General features: G+C 38.5%; 2 protein-coding genes across 9 annotated transcripts in view; both read left to right on the top strand.

Moving 5' to 3' along the window:
• Positions 1-16,811, top strand: part of GARNL3 (GTPase activating Rap/RanGAP domain like 3) — a 43,734-nt gene extending 26,923 nt beyond the window's left edge. For 3 of the 7 annotated variants that reach the window (XM_027688004.1, XM_027688005.1, XM_027688003.1), the window contains 11 exons: positions 267-365; positions 936-1,052; positions 1,683-1,855; positions 2,168-2,326; positions 3,056-3,122; positions 5,852-5,959; positions 6,372-6,490; positions 6,914-7,049; positions 8,098-8,307; positions 8,616-8,727; positions 9,456-11,439. In XM_027688004.1, coding sequence (XP_027543805.1) covers positions 267-365; positions 936-1,052; positions 1,683-1,855; positions 2,168-2,326; positions 3,056-3,122; positions 5,852-5,959; positions 6,372-6,490; positions 6,914-7,049; positions 8,098-8,307; positions 8,616-8,727; positions 9,456-9,612 — 1,457 coding nt within the window. In that variant the 3' untranslated portion in view covers positions 9,613-11,439. Of the gene's footprint in view, positions 1-266; positions 366-935; positions 1,053-1,682; positions 1,856-2,167; positions 2,327-3,055; positions 3,123-5,851; positions 5,960-6,371; positions 6,491-6,913; positions 7,050-8,097; positions 8,308-8,615; positions 8,728-9,455; positions 11,440-15,723; positions 15,836-16,649 lie in introns of those variants that run through there. The other 4 variants (XR_003534933.1, XM_027688006.1, XM_027688008.1 and 1 more) reach the window with 4 other exon arrangements.
• A 295-nt stretch (positions 16,812-17,106) lies between these two features.
• FBXW2 (F-box and WD repeat domain containing 2) lies at positions 17,107-26,216 on the top strand. 2 transcript variants are annotated; one of them, XR_003534937.1, is made up of 8 exons: positions 17,107-17,402; positions 18,847-19,356; positions 20,664-20,858; positions 21,648-21,781; positions 22,381-22,467; positions 23,126-23,295; positions 24,550-24,668; positions 24,756-24,871. XR_003534937.1 is itself a non-coding variant. In XM_027688018.1 (7 exons), the coding sequence occupies exons 2-7, from the start codon at positions 18,867-18,869 to the stop codon at positions 25,042-25,044; spliced, it is 1,365 nt and encodes a 454-aa protein (XP_027543819.1). In that variant the 5' UTR covers positions 17,110-17,402; positions 18,847-18,866; the 3' UTR covers positions 25,045-26,216. The 2 variants fall into 2 exon arrangements, 1 of the variants encoding a protein (XP_027543819.1); XM_027688018.1 differs by lacking the exon at positions 24,550-24,668 and having other exon boundaries at positions 17,110-17,402; positions 24,756-26,216.
• The last annotated feature ends 653 nt before the right edge of the window (positions 26,217-26,869 follow it).

Raw genomic sequence — 26,869 nt, 5'->3', positions numbered from 1 at the left:
TAATTCTTGAACTTTCCAAAGGAAAGTCCCTTTTAGGTTTCAGTTGCATAATCTGATCCATGGCAATCATAAAACTCTCCTGTGAGGTAGTATTGCCTATGATGCTGTGGTATACATAGCAGCTTTGTGGAGTTGTTTTTTTTTCCCTCTCTTCATTTTTGTAAGAAAAAAAATCAAGGCTTTTATTACAAGAAAGAAAGGGTTCAAAACCAGTGACTAGCAAAGTTTAGCAGGATTTTGAATAGATGTGTGTGTTTCTTTTTTAGATGGTCAACCGTCAGTGCAAGTATTTGATAAAACTCTCCAGATAAAGCAGATGCATGTTTTGGAAGCTCTGGATCTTTTGATTGCCCGAACAGACAAAGGTAGGAGAGGTCCCTGTTCTTTGATTCCTGTATGAATCTGACTGTGGCTGGGTATGTGTGTCTCATGAGGCAATTGTGTCTATCAGCATAGGTATGTTAGATGCCTTATTTAGAATGAAGGAGCACATACAGAAACTGCTGTTACTTTCTGAAAGGCTGGGGAGGAGTTGGAGATGGAAATACCCAAACGCTCATTCGTGCTTCCTTCAAGGCAAGCCTGAAACTGGTCATATTGTCAGTTTATGGCCACCATTAGAACTTGACATTTTTTGCAAATATCTGTGACTGAATTATATATTCATTCAGTTGCACAAAAACATGGGGGTAATTACTTATGCTGTCACTATTTTACAAAATGTGTTTCATTGGTATTTATGCTGTTAAATGTCACCACATCCTAGAGCTATAGAATGTATTTTCTTGAAGCTTCTGGTATAAAACAACTTAAAGCATTATGCTTTGCTTATATTTGCTCTGTTTGTTAGATGCTGCTTCTCTTTGGAAGTATTAATTTCAAACTGCCATTTTCTTTTTTTAACTTCTTGTTTCCTGGTTCTCTTCCTGTGTCAGGGAAGGACTCTCGTCTCCTCGTCTTCAGACTCAGTGCTGTCCAAAAAGATATAGAGACAAAGCAAATTATAAGAAGCAAATACGACTGCAGAGAAAATAAACTAGAGAGAACAAAAGGTGATTTTATTTCCACTGTGATATGATGCCAGTAGTTGCCAGGGGCTTTTTAGCTCCCTTGAGGCAGTTGTAGGTGTTCACTTTAGTGTTTTCTCTTGACAGTTAATTCAAACTTTGTTAAGCTTGTATTTGACGTATTAGAATGTTGTAAAAGTATCATGTTACTTGACAATTGCTGCTGATGAAAAGTGTTAGAGAAAAATAGGATTTCAGGATTGGGAGGTATGAGAAGAATTTTGCAGGGATTTAAACTGAAATAAAGCACACTTTAAGTTCAAGGAACACTGGCAAATCTCCATTACATAGTAGTTCTTAGATTAGTCTGGGTGTTGCTGATTATTTTAGTAGACATAAACATTTTCTGGTCTTCAGAAGCAAGCTGCTTTGGAAAGCTGGAACCTGCAGAATAGTGAAAATCCATGTATTTAGGAATAAGGGTAAAATAGATTTCAAAGGAGTCATAGGCTTTTGTCTTTTTCTAGAAGTTGATGTTATCCTGTTGAGGGGGGTTTAATTCTGTGTTGCTAAGACATGCATCAGAGCCCTGTTGTACTAATCATCGTAAAAATACAGAACAAAAAAATCAGACCCTACCCCAACCACCTACAGTCTAGAACATTATTTCCTCAGGCTGCCATTTGTATGCCATAAATACTCACCACGGAAGTGAACTGAGGATTGTTGTGGCTATTCGAAACAAACTACTTCTTGTCACAAAGAAATATAATCCACACCACAGTTTAACCAGCAGCTCTGTGCTCTCATCACCTGAATCTCCAGTAGAGGAGTTCCAGTACATCCGGGTATGTGTAATCTAATTACAAATTACCTTAACAGACTGGGCAGCAATCAGCTAGTGCGGGGAGTGTGGGAAAGGCAAAGAACGTGCATTATCATCACCCCAAACCTCCAGACAAATAAAAGTGAGATGTCATATGATGGAGTTTGATCATATATATGCCAAAGAAATCTTTCAGATTTTTTAGAAATTAAGTTTCAGCTTGTTCTTTGTCATGTTGCTGTGCTCAGAGCACATCCCTTTAAAATCATGGAGTACCTGCAGCACCCACAGTAGGAGCTTGAAAAAGAGAATAATTCCATTATTTATGTTATAGGAAATATGCCTTTCTGACCCTCCAGTGGTTATGACGCTGGTGGATGGACCTACTGGAGAGAGTGACAATATGATCTGTGTAGCGTATCGGCACCAGTTTGACTTAGTCAATGAGAGCACGGGGGAGTCCTACAGACTGCATCATGTTGAAACAAATAAAGTAAGTTTGCATCATTGAAACCTATGTTTTTGCAGAGCCCCACTGAACATAACTTCTTGCAGACTCAGTGCATCCTATGCTGACCTCCTGAGAGTGTAATTTATGGAGATCCTCGTGTCTGTTACTTTTCACTTCTAGAATGCTGCTTTATGGCACCCAGAGATATTTGTTCCTTTTGGGATATGTGATAAAAACAACTCCCAAGAGAGGTAGTTATAAGATATGATATGTGTGGTGGGTTGACCTTGGCTGGACAACAGGTGCCCACCCAGCCACAGGAAAGAGACTGTGTTTCAGGCTCTGGAATATTGTTACCATCGTAAATTCATTTTTCTCCTTTCTTAGTCAACAGTTTGCTTTTTGCTTCATCTTTGTGGTATCAAAGTTTTGTTGTTTATGAAATTGCATCAAAATAACTTCAGTTGTTGGCGACCAGTATCTCATTCAGATTTGCCTATTTGCATGTACTATGGCTAAGATTTTTACACATAGCTTATATTTCTATTTAAGAAACTGCTGCCCAGTCAAGTAATAACTGAATCTTTCTATCCCGGACATTAAAATTAATAACAAAAGAGTCTGCATTTAGAACATGTTTATCTATTTATTTACTTATTTCTTTTTTTTTATTTTATCCTCCAACTGATTGTCTTGCTTGTTAGTCAAAACCCTGCTGGAATAATCACAATATCCTCTGCCTGCTCTTAACCTTTTCCATTATCATTACAGGTTAATTTTGTTGCGGCTATTGATGTATATGAAGATGGCGAAGCTGGTCTACTGTTGTGTTATAACTGTAAGTGTTAACAGAAGGACAAAAATGGTAATAGCGCAATCTGCGTATATAATTCTTTTTTCATTGGAGTCTAGGTCTGTATTTTAAAATAAATTTTAGTATTTCCTGGAAAGTTTGTAAAATATAGTCTTTTGAACTGAGATGCATATCGGAGAGACTGGAAATTCAAGTATTATTTTAGACATACTAGCTGTTTTATAGATGTGCATCTCTATATTTGTAGATGTTGCCATGTTAAAAAAAGTCCCGTTTTTTTCAGATTTGGCTCATTCTTTAGGTAGTTACACAGTTATTAGATGTTTTCAAGACATGTACAATTTAGCATTTCATCCCTTTTTCCTTGTGTGATGTCCCATTCTGTCTTTGTGTTTTTTTCTTCTGCCTGCTTCTTGGCACTATTGCATTATTTCATTGTAATTCTCTCAATCTCCTTTTATAAAATAGTCTTGGATATAGAATCATAGAATGTTAAGGGGTCGGAATGGACCTTAAAGATCATCTAGTCCCAACCCCCCTTGCCATGTGCATGGACACCTCCCACTAGAAAAGGTTGCTCAAGGCCTTATCCAACCTGGCTTTGAACACTGCCAGGGTTGGGGCGAGCACAACCTCCCATGTTCTAGAATCTAACTATTCTCACAATAAAACATTTTTTCCTGATATCTAACATAAATTTCCCCACTTTCACTTTGTACCCATTACTCCTTGTCCTGTCACTACACTTCCTGATGAAGAGTCCCTCTCCGGTTCCTTGGAGGCCCCTTCAGATACTGCAAAGTTGCTATGAGGTCTCCACACAACCTTCTCGTCTCCAGACTGAATGGCCCCAACTCTCTCAGCCTGTCCCCACAGGGGAGGTGCTCCAGTCCTCTTACCAACTTCGTGGCCTCCTCTGGACTTGCCCCAACAGTTCCATGTCCTTCTTATGTTGGGGACACCAGAATTATGCACGGGACTCCAGGTGGGGTCTCACAAGAGCAGAGTAGAGGGGGAGAATCCCCTTTCTTGACCCACGCTCCTTTGCATGCAGCCCAGGATTCCATTGGTTTCTGGGCTGGGAGCACTCACTGCTGGCTCATGTGGAGTTTTTCATCAACCATCATCCCCAAGTCCTTCTTCCAGGGCTGCTCTCAATCCCTTCTCCGCCCACCCTGTAGGTGTGTCTGGTGTAGGACCTTGCGCTTTGTTTTGTTGAACTTCATGAGGTTTGCACAGTCCCGCCTCTCAAGCCTGTCAAATTTCCTCTGGATCAATCTCTTGCCTTCAGTGTGTCGACAGGACGACACAGATTGGTGTCATCAGTGAACTTATTGAGTGCCTCGATCCCACTGTCTCTGTCACCAGTAAAACTGTTGAACAGTGTCAGCCCCAGTACTGATCTCTGAGGGATGCCACTCATCACTGGTCTCCATGTGGACAATGAGCCATTGACCACAACTCTTTGTGTGTGGCCATCCAGCCAGTTCTTTATCCACCAAGTGGTCCATCCACCAAATTAATCTGTCTCCAATTTGGAGATGATGATGTCGTGCAGGACAGCGTCAAATACTTCGCATAAGTCCAGGTAGATGATGTCAGTTGCTCTGCCCTATCCACCAACATTGTAGCCCCATCACAGAAGGCCACCAGATTTGTCTGGCATGATTTCCCTCTTGTAAAGCTGTTACCAGTCAATATATAAAATGCATACATGCTCTTCTCTGCAGTACACAGGTAGTTCTGATCCTCATGAAAGTAGAAGCACTTGGCATGAAACAGCCTATGTGAGGCAATGCTGAAGGACAAGGCATGGCTTTCTCTGTAGCAGAAGACATGTCCTGTTTGCCTCTCCAAAGTGAACATCAATGGAGACAGGATAAATATGCCTGTGTTCTGGCACTGGCTATCAGATTGTTACCATGGAACGAGTTATAAGTGTCTCTAAACTCTGTGAGGCCCTATTGGTTCTGGTTGCTTGCTATATCCTACCTGGTTCTAGTTCTCTTAGCACTGCTTCAGAATTAAAAAGCTGTCTGACAGAGCATAGTGAATTCCCTATATTTCTTTTTGGGATAGACCCATTGCTTAGCCAAAACTAACAAACTTAGCTGATCTGAAAGTTATAATAAAGGTGCTGCACGCGCTTACAGCAACTTGAATTCCTGTTTCTAGGGCGGTGTCTTAGGGAAACCTACATTTGTTCTTTAGAGAATTTTAGGATTCTGAAAGAATCATCATAGAACAAATATGAAAACGCAGGATTTGGCAGTGCCCAAGTTTGTATTAAGAAAAAACGTGTAATACATTTATGGACGTAAACTTTGATTCAGTGTAAGGACATCGCTTACGGGGGAAAAAAAACATTTTGCCTAAAAGATATAAAAGAGCTGTAAGCGACACATGTTTGACAGGATCATAGTTGTTTACTTGGTGCACACATATGAGCTTGTCAAGAAAAAATTACGATCGCAATTGCTTCTTGTTTCTAAGCTTTCCTGTTGTTTGTTGATACGACTTCTCAAGTCTTGTACTTTAATAGATGTTTGATTAGCACTAGTGCATGTGTTTAAAAAAAAATTCTGTTAGTACTGAAAGGTTCCCCATTATCTAGTTCTGTCTATTAACAATTCAGAATTACATGCTTGATTATGTATACAATGACCACACTTATACAAAATCTCCCTGTAAAACTGGTGTTTGTCACTTACAGTTTAAGGTTATTGATGCTGCTTTTTTCTATTTTGTTACAGATGTTTGCCAATACAGAAAGGTATATCCTTTCAGTGGAGGTTCTCCGCTGATCCAGCCATCAGCTTATGACTTCCACTTCAGCTGGAATCAAGTTCCTTATGCTGTTGGTAAGAAAATATCTCTTTTTACTAGATGGTTGTTTTTCATTACAATTTTAGCTTGCACTTGGTTCTTAGTGGAATTACCATGTTCTAGGAACACTTCATTACTTTGTTACATTCATGATGCCACTTGAGCTTAGTTTCTGCATATGATTAAATTTAGAAAGTGTAGTCTTGGTGCCAAGTTCTTCCTTTGCTGAACTCTTTCTTCTGTTTTTCATTTTACATTCACTCTACATTCTGCCAGGCATGGAGAGTGAAGTTTTCTTCAGGCTTGATGTAACCTGTAGACAAACTTTTCATAGGAAAGGGAGATGCCAGAAGAAATCAAGAACAGTTTTCATGGAGCATCCTAAAAACTTTCACATTAAAGAATTTTACCATTTTTCCTTGCCAAATAACTTTTCTTTCATTGCAGTCTGTGCTTTCCCTTATATCCTTGCTTTCACTACTGATTCCATTGAGATCCGATTAGTGGTGAATGGGAACTTAGTCCACACAGCAGTTGTGCCTGAGCTTCAACTTGTAGCATCAAGGGTAAGACACAGTAAAATCATGTTTGACTATTTCTGTGATATAATTGGGATCTAATTCGCATAAAAGTTGCTGCAGCTAAAAACCTAACAAGCCAAAACTGAAATATGTGCTTTTTGATCTGTGTTGACTGTTCACGTTTGCTTTTAGTTTATATCAAGTACAAAGAGAATCAGGATTGATCATGCTGCCCTTTATTGGTTGCGGTAATACAGTTCTAAGATACTTGGCTGTTTATGGGGCAAATGCTCTGCTCAACATCACAGATGTTCCCTCCACTTACAGTGATAACCTTTCTATGAGCAACCCTTGTTGACCAAGCAGCAATACAGTAATAGTGACAGTAGAACATAGTGGACAAACTCTTACTTGGAAGATGGTTAAGAAAGTCTCACTGTACTAATAGTGAGTTATTTGTCATTTCAGTCAGACATTTATTTTAAAGCAACTGCTGCAGTAAGTGGATCATCAGACAGCAGCTCTAAGGAAATGAGTTCAAAGAGTTGTCCTCAAACACCGACAGCTTACGAAAAGCCAGAATGTCCTCTTTCTTCTCTAGAAGGTAATGTGGCAGCTTGAATAATGGTCTCTAATCATTCCAATAGCTATCGCATCTCAGTGAAGCTGACCTTTAGTAAAGATGGTAAAAGATCTTGAGTTCCTGGCTGAGAGTCTGGAGGAAAAGAGGTTTCCTATTAAGTGACAGATATGAATTACCTGGCTGAGCTTTTGCCCTATACAATCTTTTCTAAATACATGATAGCACTGTTCTGAAGAAATAATTTCTGTAGGAGGGGAGGAATTAAGCTTCAGTAGCTTGATGCATCTTTGATAATATGGCCACGAATAATAATGCAAAAAGAGGCATAAAATAGTGGGAAAACTTGAGATTTCGCATACACCATGTCTTTCATTTAAGAAAAGCTAAACTACCACTGGACGGCTAAATCTCTTTTGTGAACCAAAAGTAAGTTCTAGGCTTGAAAAAGTTTGCACAGTCAATTTAGTGTAACATGATCTGTAAACAATCAATCTATAGTGTAACAATAATGGAGAAACAAGGGAACATTAACTAGATAACGCAAGATGTATGTATACCTTTCTTCTTTAAATCTGCTGGTGCACTGTTAGCAGAAGGGGGAAGGAGAAGGTAATCACAATTTCAGTTTTTTACAGGCAGTTTAGTTTTTTCTAGGAATTAGGAAAACATGCTATTTTATGCTGCCTAAGAGGAGGTGTCATAATTTAAACTACTTGAGATCCAGGCTCCAATATATTTGCAGTATGTTAAAATGCATGGGGAATATTGCAGAGTGCAGAGTCGTGTTGTAATAGTCAAAGTACCAGCCTCAAGTTGTATTAATTTACTTCCTGGATCTGCTGCTGATTCTTCATGTCACCAAGAGTCAATCTTCTTTTTCTCTCTATTTCTTCCTCCTCCTATCTTATTTATATTGAAAGATCTCCAGAGCAAGAAGGATCTTTGTCATTTGGGTTAAAAAGCACCCAGCTCAACAAGTATAACTTTTCTTTATAACTTTTCATTTGGAAGTGTTAAGAACTGATTCTGTTGTGAAAATGTAACATTCTTATTTCTTTCTGTATTTCAGGTGAAGTTCCATGCAGAAACCTGTACAAAATTCCTCTCAGCAATCTGGTTGGGCGAAGCATTGAACGACCTCTGAAGTCACCTTTGGCTCCCAAGGTCATCGCTACTACAACATCCAGTGGCATTGCCTCACTTCCAGTTACACACTCACTGTCCTTATCTCGTATGGAAATTAAAGAAATTGCAAGCAGAACACGTAAAGAATTGCTGGGTAAACTCTCCTCATTCTTCAGTGTACATGTCAGTTGCCAATTACATGCTTTCTAATCTTTGGGCCATCACAGTTAGATTTGTAACATGCAGCTAGTATTCATAAATTATTAAAATAAACAACAAAATGAAACTGTGAGGAAACATTATTTGCAAATAGTACAACCGTTGTCTGATCATATATAAGATGACCATATTCTAAGCCAGGTAGAGATGGTTAATAATGGAAACTAGCAACAGATACCTTAACATTTTCATGAATGCTTTATTTTCTGTTGAGAGTATTAAGTCTTTTATTCCTTTATTGAGGCCTTTTGGATGAGCCTATACCCAAGACAGAAAGCGCACAGAAGCACAAAAAGGTTCCTCGAAGACAGTCAGACCCCAAGCAGGGAGCAGTAAGATCGACTAGTAGTGACAGGTAAATATACTGGCTTTAGAAAAGAGACTGAGTTAGACTGTAAATATATTTAGAATTGATTGCTCATGCTTATCTCAGTTGGCTGGGGCTGACTGAGACCTTTGTATACCCATATGCATTTCATGCTAATGTGTTTGCTAGAGTATCTTAATACTGTAAGTACAGATCCGATTATACTTTTTGCCTAAGACACATTGATGAGCAAAGCAAGACTAAATGGGATTTTGTGGGGGCCTGCTGCAGTTGAGCCTGTAATTAAGATTTGGACTACTGAGTCTGCACTCTGCAGACTCTCTTGCTTTTTCCTTCATATGCTCGTGTTGCTATTTCCAGAATAAATTTTGTGAAGAAACACCATAGCATTTGTCTGTTCGGCACTGACCCCACTGCCATTCTCTTGTTTTCACTGTTTTCATAAGCTCTGTTTGTGTAGAATACTGGCAGAATTCAGCCAAGATACAGGAGACTGAGATTAACCAAACAAACAAAAAATCTGCTACAGTGTAAAACCATGTTCGGTTTAGTTCTCTATTTGGAAGTTTGTTGGATGAGGGGCTTCATTAATACTACATTTTGATTATTTTCAGTAGAGTAAAACAGGAGGAAACACAGTTGCAGTGGTCTGTATCTGTCTTTAGGATAACTTGATTGAGTCTAGAAAGAGCCATTGTTCCTTCTTGCCTCGAACTGTGTATTTTTTTTAGTAACTTTTGTCTTCGTCTTTGCAGGATAATCTCAAGCTCTTTTGAAAGCTATTCTGAAAGACGTCATCTTTCCACTAGTTCAGATCCTGATACTTTAGCACACAGGGAGGGGAGCTCACCATCTAGCTATCCATTTCAGCTGATTTCTTTATATGATGAAGACATCATTGACTTGAAATGAAGACAGTCATAAAACCTTTGTTCCTTACTTCACATTTTCTTACAACTCTGTGAGCTCTATGGGAATGTCACAAACACTGCTTCTGGTGGTAAAATGCAGCTGGAAGTACTGGTGATAAATCTTTATAGAACCCATGTTGTTCTGGCTAGCACAGCCTGATTTGGTGATGCTTATATCTTTGACATAGGTATGTTTTCTCAGTTAACGAACCATTACTTTTTGTGGCATTCTAACAAGTAGGTAATCAATGATAGATTTAGGCTGAAACTGAAGTAAATGAGAAGTATTACTTGTTCTGAGCTTCTTATACTTTGAAGTACCTGAATGATAGGCAGGAAAGTTAATTGCTGTTGTGACTATCATGAGTTGTTTTACAACAGTGTATGCCATGTAAAAAGAGGAATTTTATAATATAAATCAATGCTTTTGGTTTTTCAGTCTTAAACAAAACAACAACAAAAAAAAAGAGGCTTGCAGGCAAGGTCATTTCAAACAATGCAGTCAGTCTTTGAAATGATGCAGCTCTGGTATGTTCACTGAATAATCAGGTAAGATATGAAGATACTGCTTTCTTTGCTTTGGCTTGTCCATGCACATTGTTTAGAGAAACTTGAAAACTGTTTTGGCATTAAGAATCCTTGAGCAGAGAAACTTTTTATAGAAAACACAAGCTTTCAAACTATTTCTTAAGAATTGGAAGTAAAAAACCCCTAAAAACCCCACAAACAAACAAGCATAAAAACCCCAAATCAAAACCCCAATCCATCTACTGGAAAATTTTTATTGTAGTGCATCTGCAGATTTTTCCATTACAGGCAGAAGAGCCAACCCCGATTGTTTTGACTACACAAAGATTCCTGTGCAGGCATCAGTGTTAGCTGATGTCTGCACTAGCACCAACAGTGTAAGTCATTGTTCCAGACAGTTGTATTTTTCTAACTGGATGGAGACTGAAATTTCACTGATAATAAGCTAGTTTTCTATGATGAAATAGTCATCTTGGCTTTTATGTTTTATATTGGTTTTATATTGAAAAGTTGATTTCTTTTTTTTTTTTAACCCTTTCCTCTAGAACCCCTTTGCAAGGGGTTTGTTTTGCTTGGTTTTGGTTTTTTTCATGAAAGCATAAAGCTTCCAACCTTTTTATACATGAAGTTTTTAGCTTTATTAGCAAGTATTTCTTGTTATTTATGTAGAAATACTCCCGTATCCTTGATTTTATTTCACAGTACCATTCACATGTCATGATTTCACTTTCTGTTCAAGTATGGTCATCTGGAGATGTGTGCCTTTTTCTGCCGTCTGTCTGAATGTAAAACTGCTTTTGCAAAGTACTTTTTTCTCAGTTTATTGTATATAATGGCTGAACTGCTCCACCTAAGAAAATATCTAAGGCCTTATCTGGAAGCATCATTTCTTACTCTCAACTGGAGTGGCTAATCAAGAGAAGAAGCAATATTTTCAACAGTAATTAGTCTAGGAGCAAAAGGCTATTATTATTTCAGTGGGTTTTGCACTCATAGATATGTGGGGTGAGCCTTAATAAGCATCTAAAAGGAAGTACCAGAGCAAAGTCTTTGCAAGAGCTTGTAATTCTTTTTTGAGAATGTTATTTCCAGAGACTGTATTAATTTACCCTATCCTTATTTATGTGGGCAGCTAAGGTTTAAAAAATCAATCTGAAAGTATCACGTGGTGCTTATTCTCCCGGAAGCTGTAAACACTTCTGTACTGAATCCACTTCCAGGGACACTGCTAGCACTTAGGTATTTTCAGAAAGCAAAAGAACCACATTTTCCCAATAAAATTTCTCAACGTAGTATTTAATTTCTGTTGTGTGGGTATTTTTGAAGAATATACCAGTGTGTTGCAAAACTGGGACTTTAGTTAAAATATAGTTTTAACTGGAAACTTTGCTTTGCCCTGTTAGGATATCAGATTTTAAATACATTGCAGATGTTCATCTGTGCTATTATAGCATGATTTAAAATTATTACCATGGTTCAATAGCAGTTGAAGTGATATATGGAGATTTTAAAACTTGTTGTGAAGAACCTGAACAAATACATATTTAGGTATCCTGAAAGACTAGCCTTAGAGGTGGAGCACTAGGGAGATCAAGAAAAATGAGAAGACCTTGACAGAAAGCTTGACTCCTGCCTATGATGGTAGTCAGAATGCATATACGTGTGGCACTTGTGAATTCTAGATATAATTATAGAAGAAAGGGCCATAAAGCAAGAGTTATTTTCTTTAACCAGAAGTACAGCAGTAGCTGTAAAGTATTACTTCAAATAAGGAGAGAGTGAGAGAGTGTGTGTGTGTGCGAAAGATCCTTTGAAGGTCTGCCTGTAATCACAGCATTGATGACATCTAGCCAATGAACTGTAAGAGTACAGATATTTGATTGCTTAAGCTAGACAAAACCAGATCAGACATGTACTTATCTGGAACAGGATGTTGGTATCATTTGAAGAGGGCAGCCCAGCAACTGCATCCCCTCCTACCTCCCACCTGAATTTTATTCTATAGCTTGATTTGATGGGTCAGGTAGCTGTTACTCAGGTCACAGTGAGAACTGCCAGACCTAACAGACTGTTACTCATATAGGACAGGAAGGATCTGAACCCTGGAAAAAAATTATGTATCTTCATTCTTAATGTGTCCAGTAAGTGCCTTAACAAGGCTTCCACTTATTGAGTTTTTGCTTCTGTAATTAATCAGTGCATCTTATAGGGATAATATCAGACCTAGCAAAAGAAGTAGGGAGGGATGATGCAACTTCTAGTTTGTTTTATGTGACACGTAGAGATGGTATTTGAGGCTTTAGGGTCATGTAAATGTAGTTTACTACCTACTTACTGTATGAGAGCAGCAGAGTATAGGTAGAAGGCAGAGAACATGGTAATAATATTCCAGTTTCATTTGACATGAGCCACAAGAACCAAATTCTGTATCTCATTTATTGTGTCAAAAGACAAAATATCAACACAATAATGTGAAATTGCTGGCATGGCAGGACAAATATCTACTGTACAAGAACATGGTTTCTGTGTGTTCTTAATAGTCTCATCTGACTACCATGAATTCTGTGCTTCTTAGTGTGATGAGTTGGTATTCTCTGAACTAGCTTCTAGCCACTGTTTCTCTCAAAATATTGTCTTAGATCCCTACCATTCAGACTGCTAATCAAAATCAAGAGGCAGTTGGTGGTATTGATATATAAGCTCTTGTGCATCATTTATGAAGGGCAAGGTTTTTATACATCTGTGGAACCTCTCCTACTTCAGACTGGTGTAAGAGGACAAGGCTTGTTAGAAGGCTGCTGGGACGAGCAACTATACTATCTTTCACTCCAGCATTAGAGCCATGTTGTTTCCCTTCTGCTTTTCCAGCATGTGCATGCATTAAAACTTAAAAAGTAATCCTGGGCACAAATTGTAGTCATGTGTACCCTAAACACAACCCTTCCCACTTTCACATCATATGTTAAAGCTGCCTGTAGGCTGCATTCTTGATGTTGGCTGACGATCTCATGGTTGGGAGAAAAGATAATCTTTGAATCTACAACTATGTGAGATGGGTGTTGTTCTAATAGGAAAACTGAAAAATCTTGCTACAGATGGATGGAAGACATTGTTTCCATGATGGAAGAATTGTTACCAGGTTGAACACACTTTCTGTCAAGCTAAGGTTAACTGAAGGCCTGTTCAGGACTCTTGGCTAAGTTTCTGCAAGAAATATTTTCTATCCCAATGTGCTAGATTTGTTGGCAGCAGCAGGGCTCTTAACCCCTTCTTGCTAATGGTATTGTCACCACTTCAGCACTGTGCCTTAGGGGGACTAAATTACAGGAATGTCATTTACTTTGGTGCAAGCGTTAGACTGTTCAGGCAGTTAATTTAGAATGTACTTGTGCCTCGGCACCAGCGTGGGTGACGATGCGTGGAATCACAAAATAGTTGAGGTTAGAAGGGACCACTGCATATCATGTAGTCCAGTACCCACACCCATGAACCTCTATTCAAAAATATTTTCAAAATGGGTATGCAGCACTTTGAGATACTTATCATCTTCGTCCTGCATTTGAATCACAGCATGCATATAAACCATCCAGCTTTGAAGTGTGACTCAAGAACCCCAAGACACGTGAGCTAAGTTAATTCTTTCACACACACAATATGCAGCCCTTAAGGCTGAGGCTTTGATGGGCCCTTTCCAAGGTCCCTAAAGCCCTATTTGGGCTTTAGAAACTGTTGCAGACTAACGGACATTTTTGTCCAGTTCTTTCTTCTAGTGTCAATGCAGTACACATAAATCTTAGAAGTGTTTGAAAGTAACAAAACACTTCCTTCTAATAAGAAACAAAGACCCACATGCAATTTGAAAGGTCTGTAGCTGTTCATGGTAGCAAGAGATCACGCAGTGAATGGATGCATGCATACATTCTTTCCAGGCTGGCAAGAAAAACGTAGGGCCTGTTGTAGTTACAGTCCTTCCCTTGTCTGGGGCTGAGGTGGGGTTCTTTTGGTTTGTTTTGGTTGGTTTGGTTTCTTGGGGTTGAGTGTGTTTGGTGTGGGGATTTTTTGGTTGGTTGGTTGGTTTCGTTGTGGTTTGGTTTTGGTTTTTTTGTTTATTTTGTTGTTGGCAGTGGTTGGTTGGTTTTTTGTGTTTTTTTCGATGCATAACATACATGCAAGTATGCACCTAGAATGAATAGCGGGTTTGCTATCTGCCTTCATGAGATTATTTCTATAAATGCACAAGCGTTTGGAATTGATTGGTAGATTCAAATTGATATTTTTATTTTATTTTTTTTAGTACTGTGATAGTCAACTGAATAAATATTTAAATAGTGCTTAATAAGGCAGGGGACGGGTACTGCTATTGCCTAACCAGTTACGTATGGTCAAAGTTGCTGCTCCTGACATACTTTCTGCTGTTCTATGTATGTTTGACCAAGTAACAGCCAGCTCATGTATGTTTTCTTAAAGGTGTGAGTCTATAACTTGTGCTTGCAGATGCAATGGCTTTTCCGGAGCTGTTGGCTTAGTCTGCATTTGAAACATATAATCCTTTGCGTTTGGATTTGGTTTTCAATATATATACATATATATGCATATATATATGTATATATATATATATGCACACACACATATACAAATATATATATATATTTGTAATTTCCACCATAAGTTTTAGGGGATTAAAAGTCCCAAGATTATATATATAGGAATCTAAAATAATGGGATCATAAAAGGTGTGGGAGGGAAAAGTCCCATCTGCAAGCAATAAAGAAGTTAAAAATAATTTTTGTTGGCTTCTGTGTATGAAAATGAGTATCATACTATTTTCATTGTTAACAATTTGATGTCATGGTTCATGTGCACAGTGCTTGCTAATTCTGTTAAAGCACTATTTTCTCAGATAGGCTTAGTCTGATTTTGTGAAGGAATAAATTATACCCTGGGAACCTAATATTAACAATATGGGAAGGCTCCAGAGATTATGCAGCAAATATTGGTACTTGCATGCAGGTTAGAAAGTATTTTTACTCTTATTAGTTGAGCACAGCAATTTCATCAGCTTGTATACTGCCTAGCTGCTTCCCTTTGTTGCTGACCTGTAACTGACTGATTCCTGTTTGCTACTGGAAATCGTGATATTAGCACATGACTTGAAGAGAAAATTAAGATATTATTTTCTGCTTATTTATAGCTCTATTAGGTATTTATCTGGTTGAATGGAAAATGTTATGTCTGTAAAGGTTTATGCAGAGTGTTATCAATCTGAAATGTCAGTTTAATTAAGCCTTTGAATGGTAGAAGACTGCTTTGTAATTTAATAATTGCATATTGTTAAGACTGTTGCTACATTTGTGTTCAAAGACTCTTTACTACTTGTCTTAAATGCTGATGTATTACCATTGGTTTTAATGTCATTTGATAGCGTGTATGGTTTGTGTTTTAGATGTGACATCCAAATAGAAACAGTCCTATTACATCTGGAACTGTTTAAGTGCTATTTATCACCTTTGTGAAGGAGAAACAGATGATTTATTCCTTCATATGTAATAAACTATAAATTTGACCTCACTTCTTTCTTTCACAGATGCAGAACTAGTGAACTCCAAATTTGGAAAGAAAAAAGACAAGAAATTAAAAAGACAGGAGGTAGCATAGAGCTCTGGATTACCGATTCCATTTGAGTTCTTTGAAGGGCTATATCCTACCTGTGAGATTGGTGTTTGTATCTTAAGCTTTACCCATCTTTGACCAGAAATATAATCCACATTGGTTTATGTTTCCAGGCATCTTTTAGACTTTGAGAGACGTGCTTCATTTGGAGATCTTTACCCTTTAAATTAACACTAGAAAAGATAGTATTTTTCCTTTTCTGACTAAGTGTATATTCTTGCTGTCTCCCAGACCCTGTCATTCCTTTTGTAAAAGCATCAATCTTTCCTGAAGTCTTGGAGACATTCTTCTAAGAGCTCCAGCCCTTCCTGTGATTTAAATGCATTCCTAGCCAACTTGACAGCAGTAGGAAAACACCCTAATGAAGGCCAAGCATTCATCTCCATTTGGGATTAAGACTTAGTCTGTGGTCAGGCATCCCAGAAATTGTAGCAGCAACACAAATCAAATGTCAAATACTGCACTCTGCAAGTAACATTACGCAGGCTACATCATGCCCTTCTTCACTGTAACACGCCATAGAGAAAAGGTAGAGTGGAGCAAGGAAATTTAATTTATTTATTTACAAAATTAAAATCTAATTTACATAGTAGAAGAAAAGATACTGGCATGTCTTCTCATGAGAGGAGGAACAAGAATCCACATTATTACAGCTCATTCCCATACAGCTACAGCTCTGTTCTGCCAGAGAAGACCACGGCTCAAGGCTCTCTCAGAAGCATCTTTAATAAATTTCCCTATGAAAAGTCACTTCAGATTCTAATTTATGATGGTTAATATAAAAACATTAAATTCTTTGGTTACCAAGAAGGCCATAACCCAGTTCCTTAACACAGGCAGCACTGGACACACCTCAAGCTAAACGTGGGAAGATTTTGGGTATCACCAGCCATGGACCAGGACTACAGCAACGGGCAAACCCTGCAATTACAAACAGAAGAGAATAAATGCAAGTTAAGTACATATTAAAGGAAAAAGTAAATAATGTCCAAACTAATCAAGTAAGGGGGATGCAGTTTTCATGTTCAGATTCTTGGACGGTTCCAGCAACACACTGCCTCTAACAGAAGGACAGAGAATAAGTGATTTTTAAGGCAGTATGATAAACGCTAGTGCATTTTATATCATATTAATTGCAGGAATGTTCTTAACGAGCAGAAATTGACGCCCTCGGGTACGAGTCGCAGGCAGGGCACCCCGGCGGGCAGCGCGACGCCTCAGCAGCCCCGGCCCGGGGAGCGGGAGCGCGGCGGCGGGCAGTGATGACGTCAGGAGTGCGCCGGAAGCCACCTGACTGGAGAGCGGCAGGCGCTCCGTGTCCCCGGTGCCGCCGGTTCTCCCGGCTCGGCCCGGCCTGGCCCGGCCTCCCCCGCCCCTTGCAGCGCTCGGCGCTCCTCAGGCCCCGGGCTCGCCCCCTTTCCTCCCGCCGCGGGTGCCCGTAGGCTGTGGCGCGGGCCGCGGAAGTGCCGGGAGCCGGTCCTGCCGTGGAGCGATGGCCGCAGGGAAGCCCCAGCCCGGTCCGGGCTCCGGGGGGCCGCGCGAGCAGTGGCGACTGCCCGCCGAAGGACACCCCGCGCCGGGCCGACTCCTGAGGTGAGCGGCGCGGAGTCTCCAGCCTTCGGCGTGCTCTTTGTGTGCGGAGGTACCTGGGGCGGGCGAGGGGAACCGATCGCGCCGGCTGCGGAGCGCCTGGGAAACAGCCTTTTGCACGGGGCTCCAGCATCGCTTTCGGCGGCCCTTAATTTCAGTATTAGTTTCACATATTGAATACAACAAACGCCTTAGAGCTCACCGGTTTTTTTATTCAGAGGCAGCCTGTTAGAATGTTTTAAAGAGAACACAGGCCTATCTGAACAGCAGATGTGCTCAGGTATATGTGCTGAGGAAAGCTGTCAGCAGTTAAAAGTTACTGTATGAACTTGTGACTCGATAGGGGCAGCTGTTTCTGTGCATTTGACACCCAGAACTTTCTTGTGTTTTTTATCAATAATGGCATGCCATGTGCAGCCTTTTGTAGTGAAGACTGTACTTTTCTGTACTACTATGCCCTGTTAAGAGGTGTACTCTAAGATCTTATTCTATGAAGGTAAAGTGTGTACAAATAAACATACTCTTGAGTCCCACTCAGATTCCTCAATTCTTTCAGTTTGGGAGCTTCCATTAAATTCAGACAGTTGTCTAGTGAATGGAATTAGACCTTCCAGAGAAAATAAATAATTATGATTTTTAAACTGTTTACCTGACATGTCTTGCTAATCAATGGTCCCAGGAAGCTGAGATGCCACAGGATAGTATAAATACATGCAGATCACGTATTTCAGGAGGTGGTATTCAATTTCACAGTTAGTGCTCAGTGGAAATAAACATGGAAAATAGGAAAAAAGACAGAGGAGTTGTTTTTTTTTTAAAGCATCTAGGTCAAAGTGGTGCAACCGTGTCAAAACCGATAATAGACCAGCACAAGCTCAGGTCCTTACACAAGCCAAATTCAAATATGACTAATGTATCCTTCACCCAATTTGTTGGACATCTCTTTGTATCTTTTTTAAAAATTACTAGTTACCTGCTTTGTGTTTAAAATAGTTCAGGAGAAAGATACGAATAAGTTCTGTCAGTGACTAGCTTATTGCTCTGCTTACGTGCTTTGGTTTTTTTCTTTTATCAGTATAATCCATGAGTAAACTAAGACAGTGTTTACTTGTTATAATAGGTTTAAAACTTAAACTAACCTTTACCTTATTGGACTCACTCAGAATTTGAAAGTGTTAACCTAAAACAAGAAAGATGTAAACATTCATAATGAATACTAACATTCACTACCTCCATACAATTTACTTTTAAGACTGATGTGGGACAAATGATAGTTCAAAGTGCATGCAAATGCTTAGTCCTAACCTAATGAATACTTTTAAAAGCATTTGTTCGCTTCATTCTATGTGTTAACGTGCCATTTGGAATACTGGTGTACCAGTAATAAAGATGTGATTCTTACCTTGTTTTCTGAACAGAACTAATACAGTATTTTGATGTATCACAGGTAAATTTTTCCATAACCTTATGGAGAAAAAGGACTTTGAAGCATGGCTTGATAACATTTCTATTACATTTCTTTCTCTGACGGACTTGCAGAAAAATGAAACTCTGGATCACCTGATTAGCTTGAGTGGAGCAGTCCAGCTCAGGCATCTCTCCAATAATTTAGAGATTCTCCTCAAGAGGGACTTCCTCAAACTTCTTCCATTGGAACTTAGTTTTTATCTGTTAAAATGGCTTGATCCTCAGACCTTACTCACATGTTGCCTCGTCTCTAAGCAGTGGAACAAGGTTATAAGTGCCTGTACAGAGGTGTGGCAGACTGCATGTAAGAATCTGGGTTGGCAGATAGATGACTCTGTTCAGGATCCTCTACATTGGAAGAAGGTTTACCTAAAGGCTATTTTAAGGATGAAGCAACTGAAGGACCACGAAGCCTTTGAGACATCCTCTTTAATTGGACACAGTGCCAGAGTATATGCACTTTACTATAAAGATGGACTTCTGTGTACAGGTAGGAAAGACAGATAACTTGGAGTCTTAAAATTCTTGATTTTCTCTTCCCCTCCTATGATTATTGACAATTTTTTTTTCCTTTACCAGACAGATTATTTTCATAGTGCAAATGCAGTTTACATGATTCAAAATTACTTTTTTTTTTTCAATTTCTGAAACACCTGCTGCACTAATAAACCCATTAGTCACTTAAATAAGAAAACAAGGAGATCAATTTCTCTGTTAGTTAAAAAAATAGTAACAGCACGTATCATTGTCCCTGCCCATGGCAGGGTGTTTGGAACTAAATGATCTTTAAGTTCCTTTCCGGTCCAGAACATTCTATGACTCTGTTCATGCTGTTGCTATTAGTAAGCTCATTTGAGAAGTACGGATTTGTTAGTTATCCTCTAGGAGGATAACTTTCAGTTAAAGGGGCCTTGTTTGGGCTGTGTGAGCACTTCAGTCTCCCAAAGTGTGGCAGAAAAAGTCCTCTATCTTCTTCCTTGAAACGAGACTGTAAGCACTTTCAGTTCTTAACCTAAGTGCTTTATGAAGACTTGTAAACTAGATTTAACCTTGCTACTAGCCTGACTTGCACATAATTTCAGCTTCCTCCCTGAACACTGCAGATTCCAAGATTTCAGTTTGAACTTAAGAATACAGACAGAACATATATGAAGCATTAAGTATGAAAGAACAGTAACAGAATTACAATGAACTGCTGTTAGAGCATATTCCAAGGATTTCCCAATCATTTGAGATGACAACATTATACGCTAAGTTGGGAATCCTGACTAAGTACTCCCACATTTGTTGGTACTGTAAGATAATTACTAGAAAGCAACAACTGAAACTGAGAGAGCTGGGACTTTTTATCTTGAAGAATATAGGGCTCAGGATGTTATCAGTACCTGAAGTGGGGGTGCAAAGAAGAGGGGAGCCAGGCTCTTTTCAGTGGTGCCCAGTGATGGGACAAGAGGCAGTGGACACAGACTAAAACACAAGAGGTTCCCTTTAAACACTTTTTTAATGTGAGAGTGATTTTACTTTTCTTACTGTGAGAGTGACTGAGCACAGGTTGCCCAGGATGGTTTGGAGAATCCATCCTTGAGCTCACTCAAAAGCTGTCTGGTCATAGTCCTGGGCTGTGGGTGGCTCTGCTTAGTAGCGGGACTGGAAGAGTTGACCTCCAGAGGTCATTTCCAACCATAACCATTCTGTGATTCCGTGTAAATGCTACGTTTATGATGAACAAAGATGAGTATAGGATTGGAAATATTATTTACTCTTTGCTTCCAGTTATCCTGTTCTTTTATATTCTAGGATCAGATGACTTGTCTGCAAAACTGTGGGATGTAAGCACAGGTCAGTGCATATATGGTATCCAGACACACACTTGTGCTGCAGTGAAGTTTGATGAACAAAAGCTTGTAACAGGATCTTTTGATAACACAGTAGCCTGTTGGGAATGGAGCTCTGGGGCAAAAACACAGCATTTTAGAGGACACACTGGTGCAGGTATGTTGAAATTTTCAATTTGTAATTTCACCAGTCAAGTAACATATCATCATCAAACAAATTATAATTTAGTTAGCTCTTTGCACATTAGCTTTTTTGATTTTTATAGGCTCTGTCCTCAGTCACTTGAATCACCTCAGTTCCCCCATAGCAGGGGAAGCGACCAGAACAGATCTAAAGCTGTCCTCAAATATGCCAGAGCTTAGCCATGTAGTATTTTGCAGTTTCATGGAAGTAATACTAAATGCCATGGTTATTCAGTAGTTTCATGTCTACCAAAACGATGCAAACCTTAGATAACATATGGCCATGGCCATTCTTTATATCCCCAGACTGTAGATCAGCTTACAGCAAAGAGCAGAATAGGACCTGGGAATTTATATTTGCATTTCCCTCATAATTAAATTCTCTGTCCTCTACTTCAAAATATCCTCAACTTAGCTGTAGGTCTGTTCCCCTATGAGTAAAGAGATCTATCAAATGTGCTAATCATGCTGAAATTGTCTTACTAGAACTCTGGAAATAAGTACTAGTTACACTTGCCATAATCCAGCTATTAAGGAACCACTGATGTAAATGCTCTTAATTTGGACAAAACCCTCAGTAATTTTGCAATGTAAACTTAAGAATCCAGAGCAACAATTCATGTATACAGTTCAAGAACAACAGTTAAAGATGAAGTAGCACATGAATTTAGAGGCTACTAAATTCATAGAGAGGCTACTAGTTAGTGTCTCACAGAAGAACACAGAGACTGATATTCCTTATTTAGTACCTCTTTGCTTGTAGTTTTTAGTGTGGATTACAATGATGAACTTGATGTTCTGGTCAGTGGCTCTGCAGACTTCACTGTGAAAGTATGGGCCTTATCAACAGGAACGTGCCTGAATACCCTTACTGGACACACAGAATGGGTCACTAAGGTGGGAATATTGATTTCTAATTAATCTCGCAAACACTTGCACTGAATTTGTAATGTGTTCTAAATTTTGTTTTTCTAATCCTAACCCTGCAACTAGTTGTAGAATCTGGAGAACATCTGGAAATTCTGCAAAATAATATTACAACAGGAAAAATAAAGTGAGCTATAATTAAACTTTTCAGACCATTGAAGATATTTCTATTCCAAAGCAGCTGAAGTAATATTAGGAATCAGTGTTTGATTCAAAGACTGAATAAAAACTGGTTCTGAAAGAATGCTGCTTTAAGAATGATGTAAAAAAATCTAATGATAACAAAAATCTAAGCATGAAACAGTATTTTTCTTCTGATTATTTCAGAACTTGGAAGATCGGGGGTGACTCTGCAGGTGAAGGGTGTATGTGTGCTTATTAATAGAGTAAATTGGCACTAGCACGAACAATAAAAGCGTAAACTAGTTTTCTTTCAGTTGCTAAAAGTATTTGTGTTGCCTTTATACAAGGATGATACACTATGCAGGTGGTTAGTGAAGTGACAAATGCAAATGAAAGTTTTGTTATTTACCAGCATTGGTATAAATTATTACATCCTTCAATTACAGGTAGTTTTGCAGAAGTGCAAAGTCAAATCTCTTATGCATAGTCCTGGGGATCATATTCTCCTAAGTGCAGATAAGTATGAAATCAAGGTATGTACTATATATATATATATCTCACATATATATCATTTTGGTACACAGGGAAATAAAATGCTTGAGTACTTTGCTGAAGTTTACAAATAATATAAGGCTTTATTTTCTCCCATATTTTCTGCTTGTGAGGCTGCATACAAGGCATGAAACTCTTTGGAAGCTAATTTTTCAGTGCTTATCTTAACATTTAGATTTAAATGATGGCTCTACATGAATGATAGTGCAAAGAATTGGTGCTTTCAGTGCATGCCTGATGTGCTAACTTGACACTGAAGCACTTAACTGCAAGTACTGTTACTGTTGGGGACTTTGGAGTTGGAGAGTGCTGTAAGTTTGTGGCTATGGAAGTGTTTCATAACTGAAACACTGTTAGATTTCTGTCCCAGTTGGATGGTTGAGGTTTTTTTTATTTTTTTTTTTGGCCATTCTTTAAAGCACCCATTTTCACTGGAGTTTTTTAGGCTAGAAACAACATATACTGCAACAATACTGTTAGACAAGTCACTTGGAGAATTGATTCTCCTACCTAAAGGAGATAAATATTTCTGAAAAAACACGCACACATTTACCTGATGCATGGAGAGACTGTGAGGCTTGCTGTGTAACAGTTTATAATGTGAATATTTTATGGTCTTAAACTGTGTTTTAATTGTAGATTTGGCCTATTGGAAGGGAAATAAACTGCAAGTGCTTAAAAACACTGTCTGTTTCTGAAGATCGCAGCATTTCCCTACAGCCCAGACTGCACTTTGATGGTAAATACATAGTGTGCAGTTCAGCACTAGGACTGTACCAGTGGGACTTTGCCAGCTATGATATTCTCAGGTAAACCTTCCAGTTTAGGATTCAGTGTTCTTTAAATAAATAAGAAGTAGAACATACTAGTTTTAATGACTTACTTTAGATGGGACCAAAAGAATCTTGATAAAAATTCTGTAAACATCTTACTTCATGCATATTGTCAGGTTAAATTCTAATTTCTTATTTGATAATACAAATCATTTGATTGCTGTTTTGGTTTATGGCCACATGCTACTCCTCTTTCACATTTTCATTCTGTAAGTTGAAGTGTTTCAATATAGAGTTAAATCAGACTTCAGTGCCAGGAGTTGTGAATGGGAAACTGTAGTGACCCAAAGCTAATGTTGCCATAGAAACTGCTGTAAGAGAACCAGGCAGACATTTCTGGGGGTCCTTTGATCAGACAAGAAATTAAAAAGACTTTTTCCTTACAGCACTACTGATCTATCATTCTTGATAACGCTGTGGAATGGTAGTGAAATCTATCAGACTGCAGTAAGGGATCAAACGTGATGGCATTCTGTTTCCATAAAAAGAATGAGGCTGTATCAATTAGAAATGGTGGCATCAGACTGTAACTTACTTACTAAAGAAAAAAGTGCATTTCAGAACTGCTAGCAGCTAACTCTTAATTCAAATGGCCTGAATATTTGAGGAGTGTCTACCATTGAAAGATCTACTCCTAAAGACATGCTTCTTATCAGTAAGAGTAAATGGGTAATTTCACCTCTTAGTTTACCCTCCCATCTTTCAAAAGAGAAAGATGTTCTCTTACTGGTGAGAATGGATTTTCAGCTCCATACATTTTTGTGCCTCAGTTCTGTGCTTTATGTAATGCTGTGATCAAATGTACAGCCAGTTGTGGAAACCTCAACTCTTTAATTTCTTTTCCAAGTTTTATTTAATAAGGGATAATATCGCAAAGATAGTGGGGAACTAACAAATATTTTTCTTTCTCCTCAGGATGAAAATGCTTAACTTAGCATAAAGCTATATCAGTAAAACAGCATTCTGTTAAGGACCAGTCTTGCATGATTTATCTTACCTGCCTATCACAATAAGGCATTTCTGTGTTTTACTTCTGCTTTTTAAAAGAGTGGTCAAAAGATTAGCAAGAGGTATTACCTCTTTAAGATATTGAGACATGAAATCCATATGGAAATTTATTGTAAAATACGAGCATATTTGTTCTTCTGTGTGTATCTGGAAACAAGGCTTTTTTTCCCTTGAGCTCTGCAAAACAGTCCCTTTTAAACCCTAACTTTTATTTATGTTCAGAAGGGTCTGTCCTGAATGCACAAAGTCAGAACTGAAACCACAGGCCTAACTGCAGCTAAGTGTTCAGTTGCTTAATTTGAAAAATTTGCATCCAGTTCTTGCTAAATTCTTTCAGAAGGGTGAGTATAGACACCTAAGGATTTGGTTTAGTATTTCAAGCTCATGACTACATTGTGAGTTTCTAACACTGTTTTCTTGTCTTCTAGGGTTATCAAACCTCCAGACTTCTTAAATGTGTCCTTGCTGGGTTTTGGAGAGATATTTGCTCTACTATTTGATAACAGATACCTGTATATAATGGACTTGAGGACAGAAAAACTGATAAGCCGCTGGCCACTACCAGAATATAGAAAGTCAAAGAGAGGTTCAAGTTTTTTGGCTGGTGAAATGTCTTGGTTAAATGGACTAAATGGCCAAAATGATACGGGCTTGGTTTTTGCCACCAGTATGCCAGACCATAGTATCCATTTGGTGTTATGGAAAGAACATGGCTGAAAAGCTCACATATGCAGAATCTTCAGGAATATATGGACTATCAGCAGCGTGTCCACAAAATGAGACTTTGCATGAACCAAAGTTGCGCACCCAATGGTATCATCATGCAATGCACAATCATTTACTTTTATTTGGGCATTTGGGAATGGGTTGTTTTGGACATAATGCAATACAGCATGCTAACAGTATTCACCACAACATTTTGTCTATACTCATGTTTAAATATACCTATTTGGGTTCTGAAGCATAGCTTGTAATGTTTAAACCATTCAAGTCTGAAATGAAGTAGTGCTTGACCTGACTTCTGACCTATTTTTTTGTTGTTGAAACAAAAGGTGAAGCTACTATTTTAGAACCATAGGCTTTTATACATGTAACAGCAAATACTGGTTACAGTGCATGGCTGCTTAACAAAAATGAGAAGATAGCAAACCCTTTCTATCTCCAGAATCTTTCTCCAAAATGTTTTTCTTTCTGGTAGCTTTAAATACTTAGCCTTTGAAATAGAAGAATCAAAAGAGCCCTTTAACTAGGATCAGATGTTAACAATAATAATTTCTTTAAGTTCAGGAACATGTCAATATGATTTCTCCTCAGCAAGAAGGAGGCAACTTTTCATCTCTGACAGAGCTTGCCATCGCAGTTAACCGCAGAGAACCTCTGACAGTGTTCATCATAACTCAGAATGGCTTGATCAGTATTTTATAGTCCTTATTTCCTGTAGTTTGTGTTAGAACATAATTTAGTTCACAGGTAGGTAGAAATATAGTGAATAGGAAGGTGATTTCAATCTCTACAATAAGTCACTTTCTTATATTAAATTATGTCTACCAGCCATTCACTTTTTCCAGAAGTTGCAGTTAATATAATGCACTTAAAGTACTTGCTACATCTAGAGTTGGAAAGCAGGGGCAAATGACAGAATGCCACATCTCTGGGAAAAAAAAAAAGAAAACAATCAAAAGTCTGCCGGAAAGCACAGGAGTTGAAAAAAGGTCTTATTGATCATCAGAGACCTGACATACAGAAGGTAACTGATGAGTAGCAAATACTTGTTCACATACTTTTGTGCTATTTAACATGTACTTAAAAGCTGTATCTATGACATCACGTGCTATAGAAACGCTTTAGGTTGGTTTCCCCTCCTCCCTTAAAATAAAATCTCCCCTTAATGTCTTTTTTTTTTACACAACATGAAAACAGGAGTTTTCATGAAGATTGGCTCGTGTCCTTGAAAAGACAAAACTGTTAGCATTACTATTGTTAATATTTTTCTCTTCCCACTCTCCAAGGAGACCCAATTTCATACTTAGTACTCAATGAAGGCCAGGGTTCCCCAATGTCTGCAGTATTAATTACACCAATGGGAGTTTTCATATGCAAGAATCAGTATTTGAGTGATGCAATAGGAATTGCATGAAGTCACAGTGGAGCACTGTCTCTTAAATTCAAGGCCAGAGTCTTAAGCACTCAGTTTTCCACCTTTATTCATACCAATTTACTTTGAAAAATGTTTCTGTAGTCAAGGATTTTAAAAAATTGAACCCAAATTCACAACTCTCAAGTCAAAATGCACTCAAAAGTGAAGGAAGCTTACATGAAGTAGAAAGCTTTCAATTACTTGTCTTGACACCAAGTTTTCATCATCTTAATGTAGGAGTAACTACACTGTGTATGATGTGTGTGGTAACTCAGCTTTCTCTGAAGGAGCCACCTATAAAACAGTGTGTTAACTTTGAAAGATTAAACAGGAGCATGCCAGAAATGTCACTGTACCCAGATCAGTGAAACAGGAAAATGTGGGTAAATACTTTGTTAGTGACCT

The sequence above is a fragment of the Neopelma chrysocephalum genome, unplaced genomic scaffold (genome assembly GCF_003984885.1).
Source record: "Neopelma chrysocephalum unplaced genomic scaffold, ASM398488v2 Primary Assembly neopelma1_74, whole genome shotgun sequence".
NCBI classification, from domain to species: domain Eukaryota; kingdom Metazoa; phylum Chordata; class Aves; order Passeriformes; family Pipridae; genus Neopelma; species Neopelma chrysocephalum.
This window is presented reverse-complemented; position numbering and strand designations above follow the sequence as displayed.

Excerpts from the sequence above, each read along its gene's own strand:
- FBXW2 (XM_027688018.1), top strand. The coding sequence starts at position 18,867 with ATGGAGAAAAAGGACTTTGAAGCATGGCTTGATAACATTTCTATTACA. Across the intron at positions 20,859-21,647 it reads TAGAGGACACACTGGTGCAG|TTTTTAGTGTGGATTACAAT; the intron begins GTATGTTGAAAT and ends CTTTGCTTGTAG. Across the intron at positions 22,468-23,125 it reads CAGATAAGTATGAAATCAAG|ATTTGGCCTATTGGAAGGGA; the intron begins GTATGTACTATA and ends TTTTAATTGTAG.